General features: G+C 46.6%; 1 protein-coding gene across 1 annotated transcript in view; it reads right to left on the bottom strand.

Annotated features, from left to right (window-relative positions):
• Positions 1-13,123, bottom strand: part of VPS8 (VPS8 subunit of CORVET complex) — a 1,704,823-nt gene that overhangs the window by 303,507 nt on the left and 1,388,193 nt on the right. The window contains exon 43 of the mRNA XM_086955430.1: positions 8,510-8,678. Within this exon, the coding sequence (XP_086811556.1) occupies positions 8,510-8,678 (169 nt within the window). The remainder of the gene's footprint in view (positions 1-8,509; positions 8,679-13,123) is intronic.

The raw sequence follows: 13,123 nt of genomic DNA, 5'->3' as shown, positions 1-13,123 counted from the left end.
TTCATCTTCTTGTGCCTCTACCACGAGTGTCCCGAGGAACTCAAGTGCGAGGAACAGGACTTAGGACGGGGGCGGCCCGCGACATCTTCTTCTTCGATTGGGACCATCACCTCCGCGAAGTCCCGCTGGTTGGTGTCGACTGCCGGGCCAGAAGAAGCTTCAACACCAACTCCCTTAAGGTCTTTGGAGCCATGGCTCGACAGTCCAAGTGCGACTTCGAATCGTGTTCGCGCTCGAGACACCATAGACACATGCGATGGGGATCGGTGACTGACATCATGCGGGAACAGGCCTCGCAAGACTTGAAACCAGTCTTCCTCAAAGATATCCTTCGTACACGAAAGTCGGAAAAAATCCTAGAATTTGACAAAAGTCGAGAAAAAGCCTGCTAAAAATTGGCAGAGGGGTAGCACTTCCCAGATCGGCGCTTAACTGGCACAGAAAGAAAAGAACTGACATCCACACGCCTGGTTATCGTAAGTATGGAGAACCTCTATTGATACCGCAAAAGAAGCGGCAAGTGAGATAAAATTGGTGAAGTGGGTCAGATAAGCTCCAGGAGTGTGCCCTATCTAAACTGGGGAAGATAATGTACTTATCTGCATCCTGCCTGTCAAGTATTGTCTGAGCCAGAAGGTTCTAAGATCATCCGGGACTACTGACAAGATTTTACTGGCCAGGTTTCAAACGGCATGTAAACCGAACACACAGACAGCGTTTACAGATCACAGAATGAGTCTCCATCTAGAAGACTAGTCAGAAATCAGTTAGAGTTCACCTTAGTGGTTGAAGCATGAGCAATAAAACTCTTTGGAGCAGGTGTTCGTTGAGAAAAATCTGGATCACCAGGTGTGGATCTATGATATCTGTCCATCTACTGGCTGATAGGCAAGCAAGAACATGGTTTCGACCAGGTAGACATCAAAGTATCTGTGAGGGCATCATTATATAGGAGAAAGGACTCAGATGTTGCTGGTCCAGGTTTTAGAATTAGTGTCAAAAGATTTGTTTCAGTCTCAATGGAGGGAAGTTCTAATACCTCGGCTGCCCTCCAAACTGCCACTGAAATGAGGCACTTTTTTTTTAATGGTCATCCATGTGGTGAGTCAAGGTCTTTCTCATGGCAGGTATTGCAAGAAGGTGGCCTGGAAAATGTGGTCCACTATTCTAGTGGGCACCTTGCACCAATCCAAACAACCCTTATTGATGATAGGTTTAAGACAACCTATATTGAAAGCTATCCTAGTGGTAGCCATTGAGAGCAGCCTTCAGGCTAAGTCTGGAAGGAGAGTAAATCAGCTTGGTTTACCAGATTATAACCTCTTGAAAGTCCAAATGAAAGGGGAACCAGACAAGGTATATATATATATAAAATATATTTATTTATTTCTAAACACTCTCTAGTAATCCCTTTCGGAGATTACAGAGCAAAGTAGACAATTTCAATGCATTAGAACTTCAGTAAATAGCACAATATATGTTGAGCCCTAGGGACGTACCAAACCATATATTAAGAAAGTGGTATAAGAACCACGACTTGACTAGACACAAGGCCTAGAGCCTGTAGAAGTGCTGGGGCCACAAAGAAGCACCCGAGGTAGTGACACAGGGAACCCACCGGGGACATGTGCAGTGTGAGAACACAGCCGCGAATCGCCGTTAACTTCAATGGGGAAAGTCGCGGTTGGAAAATTAAAGATTAAAGACACTTAGGAGAGGACTTTTAGCAAACCCCTTTAGACTTAAGGGGTTCTAGGGACAACACCCACAGGAGCACTGGAGTACTCGAGTTACCTCACCCAGGGAAGCCAGGTGCATAGGTGTCTTTTGGTGCCAGGAATCGTCGTTGATTTCAATGGCGATCTGCTGCAAAGTGCTGCTGCTGTCGAAGTGGAAAGTGGCCGGTGTGATCCAAGCCTGGATAGAAGATAAGAAGAACCTGAAAGCAGAGGGGACAGAGTCTGGTTCACTTGCCAGTGACCAGGGGCACTATAGACAAATGCCCACCGATGTCGGGTGATTCAGGTTGAAAGAGGTTAAGCTTAACTCTGCAGCCACAAGGACCAGAAGGCGTCGAAGATGACCAGGAGCTGGATTCGAGCTGTTCCACGAAGGATGCCGAGTGCTGCGGCGTCGGTGACCGGATTGGACCCAACAAGCCTTGGCAACAGCAACCCACGCAGAAAGTGAAGAAATGCTTTGGTGCAGACCAGCAAGGTCTGGGGCACTCATCAAGTGGTGGAGAGTCAGGGCACATCTGGAGCAACCAAGGAAGCCCAAGGAAAGTCAGAGTTACCTTCTCAGGGACCCACCAGTCAACGAACCAGGGATCGCGAAGGTACCTCAAGAGAAATCACAAGAAGTCGGCTCATGGAACACTCGTGGAGTGTAGGCCAACAATCTTCCGTGGAAATGCTGCTCGCGTCTGGGCTACAAGTAACCCAAAGCACAGCCTCAAGGAATGCCAAGAAGCATATGCACTTGCAAATGTGCACAGTGTCCAGGGGTTCCGGTTTCTCGGTACTCACGAGGGCTGCGAGTGTCAGCTTCGCTGGTGACTCAGGTTGGCCTCGGAGAAATCTGGAAATCCACCTCCTGGGCTGCAATTACTTCGGAGTCCGTTGGGAGCTTCGGTCAGATGCTTCGTTGGTGCCTGCGAAGCAGGGGAGTAACTCCTTTATTCCAAGGGAGATTCTTCAGTCATCGAGTGTCCTGCAGATCCTCGAAGTTCCAGGATTCAGTATCAGAGTTTCGTTGAGGTGTAATCTAAAGTCCTGTAGTCAGGGATTCCTTTCTTACACCAAAGGAAGGGGTTGAACATACTGTGGGGACCCACCTATGGGATGGTTTGGAAAGAGGGGTGGCTACACCCATTTCCTTTGTCCAGTTCCGTGCCAGAGCTGGGGCTGGTAGCCCCTGCAACCGGTTTGAACTGGGCTATGCACAGGGACACCAAATGTGGCCCCCAGTGAAGACTTCAAAGCACTCAGAGAGTGCACCCACCCAGCCTCAATACACTAAAGCCTGTCTGGGAGGTGGTGACACCTCCCTGTGTCAGGAAACCTATTGTCCAGGACTCCTCTACCGGAGTTTCGTCCAGCAGCAGGAGGCCAGACTCGTGTCTGAGGCTGCAGCATTAATTTTGTGATGCCAGGGCTCTTCTAAACTGGCGCTTTTGCATTCTGTCTGGATACATCTTTGTCATCTTATCTCCCATTCTGTTTTTGGGAGAATGTTCTCGACAGAATAATTGTGCGACATCTGAGGGACCTCATGGCCATGAGGAAGCGCTCAATTTCCTCCGGCGTCGCGTCCTGCCCAGGGACCGGAGGGTGTGGGGCGGGACGAGACGCCCCACACCGAAGGAGCCGCGTGGGGGTGTCACCCGAACCCCCGGCCGCATCGCGCGAGCGTCGGGGGGAGTCAAAAGAGCGATGACGTCTCTTCGACTTCTTGTGCTTCTTACCTGACGACGAGTGACCCGGAGGAGTGGTGCCGACTCCCGGAGCTGTGGTGGCTCCTTCCCCGCGACCGGTCTCTCGACCTCCCGTGGGACCGGGACCGGGACCTCACGCGGCGCAGGGCCGACTGCCAGATTTCAAGTCGCCTGCGGGACCGCTCCCGCCTGGCTTTCGAAGACAGGGCCCGGCAGTCGGAGCAGGCCTTGTCGTCGTGATCGACGCCTAAACAGAACAAACACAGGTTGTGGGGGTCCGTGACCGACATCGTGCGGTCGCACTCCTCACAGTGTTTAAATCCGGGTATCCCTGCGGCACTTATCGGAGTCGTTAGACTTCGAAGAATGATCAAAAGAGATCAAAAAGTTAGTCAAAAAGTGACTTTGGGTAACTGCTCTTTCCAGATCTGCGCTGGCTGGCACGAAAAAAAGAAGAACTGACGTCAGCATGCGGATGCGGCGTCTAAGTACTCCGACGACGTCATCACGGCGCCCGCGACGCCGACGACGGACGCGGAGCCACAGACGACGCCTACCGACGCGCAAGGGTACTGCTACGCAAAAGTTTCCGGATCCAGTCTGACGCCTGGGGATATTCTAAGGTAAGGAATCTATCACTAACGTGTCTCTTTCAGATATAAGCACATAGGGGTGCTGTGCGCAAATAAAGGAACTGACATAAGCGCTGAGGGGTGCTCATCACTTCGGGCAGTATGAAGCCATCACAATATCACAAAATTCTACGGATGCAGTCTAGCATCTTAGCTATATTCTAATATGAGGAATCTGCAGTTAGAAGTATCAATCAAAATGGTCACAAGAAAGGAATCTTGAAGGTGGGATTTTGGTTTATTGATCGAGAGAGACAGGATGGACAGGAAACCAAATTGTCACTTGTAAAAAAGCTGCTACCTTAAAAACAGAATCGACTCTGCTAAGACCCGTACTAAAGAACTCTTTACCATCTACAGAGAGCTCACGGTTCCTACCAGGCTGGATGCCCAAGATACCTATTCTGAAGAGCTGTGCGATTCTATTGCCGACTTCTTCATAGGTAAGATTGACAAAATCCATGCCACTTTCACGAAAGATGACATCCAGCCGTTTAAACACGCAGTAGTTATAAACACCCACACAGAGACCCCCTGCCTCTCTTGTTTTGTCACTCAAGAGAAACAAGAACTAGTGAGCATTGCCAACAGCATCCAATCTGGCTCACCCAGCGATGTCTGCCCCCCAGCTCGCTTTAAAGGAGTACTGGAAACTACAATAATTGATCAGATTAGTATCATTACATCGCTCTCCTTTAAAGAATGTCAGGTACTGGACGCGTGGAAAACTGCCCAGGTTATCCCCCTAAAAAAAAAACCCAATATTCACATCACTCAGTTTCAGAACCTCCGCCCCATTTCCCTCCTCCCTTTCTGCGCTAAAGTAGTTGAGAAGGTGGTGAATAAGCAGCTCATGAGCTACTTGGGGGAACATTCTCTCCTGCACCCCACTCAATCGGGCTTTAGAGCAGGTCACTCCACAGAATCAGCCCTACTTTTTTCCACCGAAGGCTTGAGGAGTATCGTGGACGATGGAGAGACAGCAGCGTTGGTTTTATTAGATCTCAGTGCAGCGTTTGACACCGTGCTGCACTCAACGCTGCTGTCTCGGTTGGCAGGTATTGGAGTGACGGGAATGGCCTTGGCTTGGCTAGAGCCTTTCCTGACCAACAGAAGTTTCCAAATGCATTGCCCCCCCTTTAAATCCTCTCGCAGAAGTGTAGGCCACGGGGTTCCACAGGGCTCGAGTTTGAGCCCCACCTTATTTAACATTTACATGGCTCCCCTGGCCTGCATAGTTGAGAGGTTTGGGGTGGGCATTGTCAGCTATGCCGACAACACACAACTGCTACTGAAGCTCACGCCTGAGTGTAGAGAAGATGCCATCAATTTCTCGAGCTGTTTATCATCGGTATCAGCTTGGATGAACCACAACTGTCTACGCCTCAATGGCGATAAAACCGAGTTGTTGGTAGTTGGGAAATCTGCTTCAGTATGGTCGCATATGTGGTGGCCTATGGAACTGGGCAGTCCCCCTCGTCCTGTGGAGTCAGTGCGTAATTTGGGGATAACACTGGACTCAGATCTCTCATATAAAACAAACGTGAACAAAGTAACAGCTAGATGCTTCAGTATACTGAAAGCTCTCCTTAAGATTCTGGATCTTTTGCCAATTGACTCTAGAAAGACCATTGTGCATGCCTTAGTAACCCCCCACCTTGACTTCGGTAATGCTCTGCTCCTAGGGTTGAGCCAAAAAGGATTACACCAACTTCAATGTACTCAAAATGCTGCAGCTCGCCTAGTACTCAAACTTCCCCGCAGAGCATCAGGTAAATCAGCTCTATCCAAACTCCACTGGTTACCTATAAGAGAGCGGATTAAATTTAAGTACCTTTGTTTCGCTCATCGTATAGCTCAGGGCAAAGGTCCGGCCTATCTCCTTAACCTTCTGACAATACACCGCCCCACCAGAGACTTGAGATCAGCCGGAAGGATGATGTTCAAACTTCCTAAAATCACCAGAGCCAGGGTGGGCGGACGCTCATTCAGATTTTTAGCGGCTAAATGCTGGAACGATCTCCCGCTCGATCTTCGGATGGAGCCTTCCGAGAGCATGTTCCGAAGAAAGCTCAAAACCTTTCTTTTCCCCCAGGATTAATCCCGGTGCCATTATAAATCCTTAAATGTTTTACCCCTGTCTCGCCTTTAGCTTTTCTGTGCAGTATACAGCGCGGGGACACACTGTTTTTGGGTAACCAGGCGCTTAATAAATGGTTTTAATACTAATAATAATAAATAATTAATAAAGGCTTTGAAATTAGTTGCAATGAGCGAGCCTTCAAGAACAGCCTTTCAGGTACTTCAATATGTGCACCCTCACCTGCAAAGATGGGCTGTGACCACCACCATCACCTTAGTGAACACCAGAGGGGCTGAGGCAAGACTGAATTGACAGCAAATTGAAAGTGTTCTGATCTCACCACAAACCAGAGGCACTGCCTTTGGAACTTCAAAATCTACACATGGAAGTAGGCACCCTGCAAGTCCAAAGATACCATCCAATGTTCTGGGTCAAAGTCTAACAAGACCAGGGCCAGCATCATCATTTCAAACTTCTTTCCTCTGGCAGGCATTCGTAAGCCAGAATTCTAAGATCATCCTCAGACATCGATTGAAAGTTGATGGAGAACTGAAGTGGATTAGTGATGGAAGAAAAATAAGCAGAAGTGGGACACTGCATTTGTTGTGTCTTGTCTCCTACCACAGTCCTACCCTGGAGCCACGAGTGGGCTGAACTGGGTCCTGGACAGGCTTTGAGAGTTGCTTCTGTCAATATCTTGAGTATACACAAAAATTGCGATATTGCCCAGAAAAAGAAGCCCATTTGTAGTGTACTAGTGAAACTGAAATGAGAACAACTAGTTTCCAGAGAACAAAGAGTGCCAATCAGCACTGGGAAAAGATCCTCCAGCGAAAGTCCAACTGGAGGACATGACAGATCTGTGGTGTTTGAAGGTGCTTTAAAACGTAGGGGCAGAAGGACTGCTGCGCTCCTGGAATTGGGAAGGTGGAGAAATCTTTTTGTGTCCCAAAGATGAGGAGACACATACTCCCTACAATACAAAAAACACCCTGAGAAATATTGCCCTTTTAAAAATGGCTATGTTAAATAGGTAAGGAAAATAAGCAACACCTAAACTCCACCACCCTCAGTTGCGGGAAAAAAGGTAAAACCTTTTTTTATAGAACCCTCACCACTCTAGTAGTAGCATGCTTAATCAATGGGTTCACCCTGACTTCTAAAGGTTAGGGTGGGCTCAACCGTGTTCGGGGGAGCTCTTTGAGGAATGTGGTTTTTTTTTTTACAAATAGATAAAATGTCTCATCTTCTGTCTGTAGATGTTTTGAAAAAAGATTAGGAAAAAGCAGCAGAAATTGTGGGAGGTCAGCATGCAAAGGTGGTGCCTGTTCGTGGCTCTCGAACGTATGCCTGAGGTAGGACAGAGTTGGGATTGACACAACTGCAAGCTCACAGGAGATGTTGCAAAATGGTTTCAGGATCCAGTTTTAGTATCCTTCTGAAGATAAGGTACTTAATAGAATACTGGTAGCAATTTCAGGATCAGTGTCTAAATTGGAGACAGGGACAAACAGCTCCACCATCTTTACCAAGAGGATGCTCATTCGAAAACACGCCTAAGCAATCCTATTAGACTACTTCCAACATTGTGGAAATGTGCAGGATGGACCACTTAACTACGGAACAGCCGAAAGTAACACTTTTGTCTCTTGGCACGTTGAAGCCACAATAAAGCAGGTACAAACTTCTTGCCTGGATCACTGTATAGTGACATAACCTTAAATATCTCATACAAGCGGTCATGAAAGCACAGATGCCGACCTTTAGGAAGTAATGCAATTACTCTTTTAATATAAGACGAGTGAGATGGATATTTGTGTAGATGTGTTCTGTATGAATGTCTGAAACATATCAACCCCCACACCACTTCCATAATATTGCAAAGAAGAAAACATAGAATGCCAGAAAAGAAGGCAGTGAAAAAATGCAAACGTTTGCACAGATAAGAGTAACACTAATCTGTACTAATCTGAAGATATTAATACAACCTAGAAAATATCATAACCTGTAACATCAATTGGAATTATTTACCTAGTTGTCATCAGTACTATATCAGACTTAGTTATGTAAAACCTACTAATATTGTAGTCCAACACAGAAGAATATTGGAAGCCAGCAGAAAAATTGTATTCATGAGAAAACAATATACATGTTTTAGTAACACATTTCCGATAAAGGATATATCTGCACTAATGCAGCAACTTTTTAAGGATCCCTTTGCACAGACATCAACAACAGATAACGCAGAGGTAACAAATACACAACAGAAATCTACTTTCACAAAGGGGGCATGCATCAATATATTTTAAATCAGGGAAAATTTAACAACGTTAAATTCCTCTTCATAAGAATCCTAACCTGAGCAAGCGATGATGTTCTTCCTTTCTTTATTACAGAAGTAGCTTCATTTTGTTGCTCTCCACTGTTCCTGGATTTACATTTATAGCAGGTCCAACTTGTCTGCCCATTTATTTCAACCCCACACTCTTTATTCAGTAAGCAGAGCGAATGGTACAGGTGGCCACAGCTGAAGTAAAAATAAATCTCATCTGTTGTTTGGTTAGCATTTTATTTCATCACAGCTGCATCTGGCAAATGCTACATTACAGGCAAAGCATTTTATAAAACGTAATTATACATCTTGGAACTATTTTATCTCGAATGTATCACTGATTGACGCCATTAGCAGAAACACAGACATTAGACCCAGCTCCTCTGTTTCTCATTGAAAAGTCTTAAAATTAGCATTAATAATGTTTCACATAGATACTTTTAAAATATGTGTAGATTCACATTTGATGTAGTCCTCTGTGTAGAGGTGGCAGTTATGGCATAAACAGTTAGATGCACTCAATGTCTTCAGAAACAACAGGGTATTTAAGAATCATCCAAGTCAATTCAAAGATTGCATTCCTAGGAACTGCTACCAAATACATTACTTCTACTGTTTAAAGCCACTTGTAGATTCCCAACCCACTCTTGAAACTACTGAACAACTTTGCAACTACTATTTTAATGACGGGACCTAAGAAATCACAAAGGAATCCTCAAGGAAGTATGTTTTCAGGATATATATGTAAAATTTTATCACTGAATTGGCATCTGATGTAAGCGGGAGAATAGTGTAAATAACAGTGTCCTACACACCTAATTTAAGATTTTCTCCTATTAGCATACTCGTGACAAACTGTCACCACTTTTTATGAGACCAGAAAATGCTTCTTGAGCTGTTAAAAGCATAAGTGTGTAAAACTTGTATAGGAGGTTACGATCTTTCTAGCATGGTTACCTCCACTTTTTGCCAGGTGACAGTATGTTTTTTTACCTCGTCTGCTGAGATCCTTCTAATCAGGACCCCAGCAACTGTGCTTTCTCCCCTAAATTGACATGGCAAGTACGTTGGTACCTACACAATTGGCTACTAATATACCTTTATAAGTCCCTAGTATATGGTACTGAGGTACCCAGGGCATAAGTACACCAGGGGTCTCCCATGGGCTGAAGCAGGTATTGTGCCATCCATGGGAGTCCACTTAAACACTGACTACAGGCCCGCTATTTGAACCTGTGTGAGTTGGTGCTTGCACCTCTCATGACAGATAGAAGTTTCCTTATATCGGAGGTCACTGCACTTAAAACCTATAAGTCCTGAGAGTAGGGTGCTTGGTTATAATGCATGAGCAAGACCCCTACAAACCCCGGAGTCGATTCTCCAGGCTTTTTAAGTGTGGTCAGCCATTGTTAGACAGATAATGGGCATCAGTCACTTCGAGATGTCAAAATATGTACTGACTGCATCGAACTCGGTCAATGTTTGGTATCAACCATGTTGGAATTATACCCCAACACCGATACCAAAGTGGAAAGTAAGATCCCAGGTACTGGTTGGCTCCTTAGGTTACCCCACCTGTACTCCCAGTAACAACCTTTCAGGGTCTGCCAGCAGGCTAGTACTGATGCCAACCACAGATACGATTCTGCCCTCCTGCTGATGACCTGAGCAGGGGAAGGTAAAGCAATAGGTTTCCTGTTACAGGGAGGTGTGACCACCTCCCAGACAGGAGTTAGTGTACATTGCTGGGGTGATGGTGCTTGCCAGAGCCACCAGACTACTTTGAAGGGCACATTTGGTGCCCATCTTGCATACTCCAGTTTGAGCCAGTCCAGGAAGCCCTTGGAACCCGCTCTGGCACGAAACTGGACAAAGGACGTGGGAGTAGCCTTTACTCTGACCAGATCCTCCTTTCCTTAGGGTACTCAGTGGCGTGGCAAGAGGAGTGGAGCGGCACCCTAGGTGGTATGAGCTTTTTGGGCATGTTGCCTCCCCTCCTTATCTGCGGCACTCACAGGAATCGCCAGCAGCACCCGGAAGCCTCCCGGCTCTTACCTGTAGCTGTCACACGTATTGCCAGCCCACCCCCTGCTCTTGCAAGCCACCAAGGGAGACATGTAAGCAGGGACCCCCATGGCCAGCACATGGGCCAGCGACGCTACTGAGGGGACACGGATTTCAAGTATTCTTCTTCCAGGTTATTGAACAGACCTGTGGGCATCAAGAACAACTGAAAAAATGTCCCTTGGAATGAAGAAGTCACTCACATGCATCTGCAGGTACCGCAAAGAAGCTGACAGGTCTGCTGCTCCGTCATCCTTCGGGGTTCCCAAGGCCCAGCAACACAGGTGGTAGTTCACCATCGAGGCATGACCTGTTCTCGCTGCAATTTTGAGGCCAGTAGCCCCTGTCGGAACCGCTGTAACCAAACCCTGTACACCGCGTCGACTTGCCATTGACCAGGCTTGTTGGCCCTGCACTCCAGAGATCTTTGGGCTGCAAGAAGCTCCAGCATCACTCCAAGATTAGCATTCTCATCCCATAATCCTCATTACATCCTCTGTACCGTGGGTATTCATCTTTGGTGAGCTACTCAAGGTCCTCTTGTGAATCCTCTGTCTTCCGCCTGTGGGTCCTCCTGAGGGTCTTCTACTGCTGCAGTGGGCTCCTCTGTTTGCTCGTGGTCTGCTCTGACCCTCCTGCTGTTGGTGAGTCCCTTGGACATTGCTGGTCACAATGTTGCTCTTTTTCTGTTTTCCATGCCAGTTGCGGCAATGAAGGCTTGTTGGTGCCCCGGTCGGACACCGACCACCTAGTCAACGGCATCTGACGTGGGTCAGCTCATGCAGGGCTCTTCCTCAGCACTGCCTGGTACTCACAGCTGCAAAAACAAGGTCACTGTCGACTCTTCAGAAACTTCTGATATAGGTGTGTATTGTGTGTCCGTGCCGCTTGGACACCTCCAAGTTGCATAGACTCTGTCCCCTCTACTTGCAGGTTCTTCAGTTCCAGAATCCACATGTGGATTCCACCATACTCCTTCACAGTCTTCTCCAGAGACGTCTTCTTCGAAGTTGTTGATTGTTGTCTACGGCAGGTTCCAAGGCCACATCACCCCTATGCACCTGGCTTTCCTGATGCAGGTAACTTGGTTCCCGGAGCATCCACAGGTGGGGTGGCTCACCAACCTTCCTTCCTCCAAAGGAATTCTTTGGGGTCCTCTGGGAACAGTCCCTCTTTTCCATCACTGCAACTACTTCATTGACTTCCATTGGGCATGCAGCTGTGTTTCCACTCTGCACTCATCCTCCGTGGGGTTCCTGGGTACTTAACTTGGGTGGTTTCTTGTGTCCATGGCCTCTTTGGGTCTTCTGGCCAAAGTCAAGTTCTCCTTTGAAGTTTGCATTCCATTTTTTTAGTACATGGTTTGGTCTCCCCCTGGAGACCACTGTATTTTATGCTAGTTACCGGATTGCCTTTGAAGTATTTTGGGGTATTGTGTTGATATCTCTGGAGATATACGAATGTGATAGTGATATATAGACTTATTTTAGCTAAACAAAGTGTGGTTTCTTTTCATCTAATCTACACTACAGATTAAACTGATTAAACAAACTGCTTAACACTCCTTCAAAATAAGCCTGAAGGCTGCTCCACAGCTACCAATTTGAGAGTTTTCTATGGTTATTAAGGACCACTAAAACCACCATAAGGTGCTCCACATGAACATGTGTGCACCACATACCAAGCCAGCCTCCTACAAGTTGTAACAGATGTACATGCTCTTGCAGGTGCGCAAGATCGCACAAGATTGCACATGCACACACCAGTTCTCTTCACGAGCTACCCCACAGCCGCTGGTTAGATGAGAGGATGGTAGATTTTGCAAATGTGAGAGAAACTAAGACAGTAAAGCACAAGTTACTACTTGTGTAACGATATATTTGTAAGAGACATTAGTTAGTGATAGATTCCTTACCTTAGAATTGTGGGAAGTTGGCCTGATATATAATGTTCACTATTCTAGTGAGCACTTTGTATCAGTCCAAACAACCCTTATTGATGATTGGTTGTAAGTCAACCATAGACCAGCTATCCTAGTAGCATGGACAAAAGCAGTCTTTAGGCTAAACTCTAGAGGGCGTGTTATGCCAGCTGTTATACCATCACATATACCCCTTGAACACCAAGTGAAAGGACACCACACAAGTTGTTATGAAAATAAAAGTATATTTATTTAGAACACAACAGCCCTGGACTCTTTATGAGGACAGGGTACTAAGCACAATATAAAGCTCCTAAGAAAATACGCAAAGTTGCACAATTTACACCAATGCCTGAGGGGCACGAAAAACCATATACTCTAAAAGTGGAATGCGAAATTACTAGCAGGTAAGTACTACGCTAATAGGCTTTGGGATCGCTAGGACTTGACTACTGAACCTTCAGATTACTAGCAAGAGGCCTAGGGAGATCGGGTGCAGAGTGTGCACTCTCACGCGGGATGCGGAACAAAGTCTATGGTTGCTAGGAATCACAAGGTTAGTGTTATCGGACGAATCAGACTAGGTAGAGCTGAAACGAAAAAGGATCTGGACCCTTGGCTAGTGAGGCTATGCTGGGGCACCGAAATGCCGAGG

The sequence above is a fragment of the Lissotriton vulgaris genome, chromosome 2_1 (genome assembly GCF_964263255.1).
Source record: "Lissotriton vulgaris chromosome 2_1, aLisVul1.2, whole genome shotgun sequence".
NCBI lineage: Eukaryota > Metazoa > Chordata > Amphibia > Caudata > Salamandridae > Lissotriton > Lissotriton vulgaris.
The sequence above is the reverse complement of the archived record's forward strand: the minus strand, read 5'-3'. Positions and strand labels throughout refer to the sequence as shown.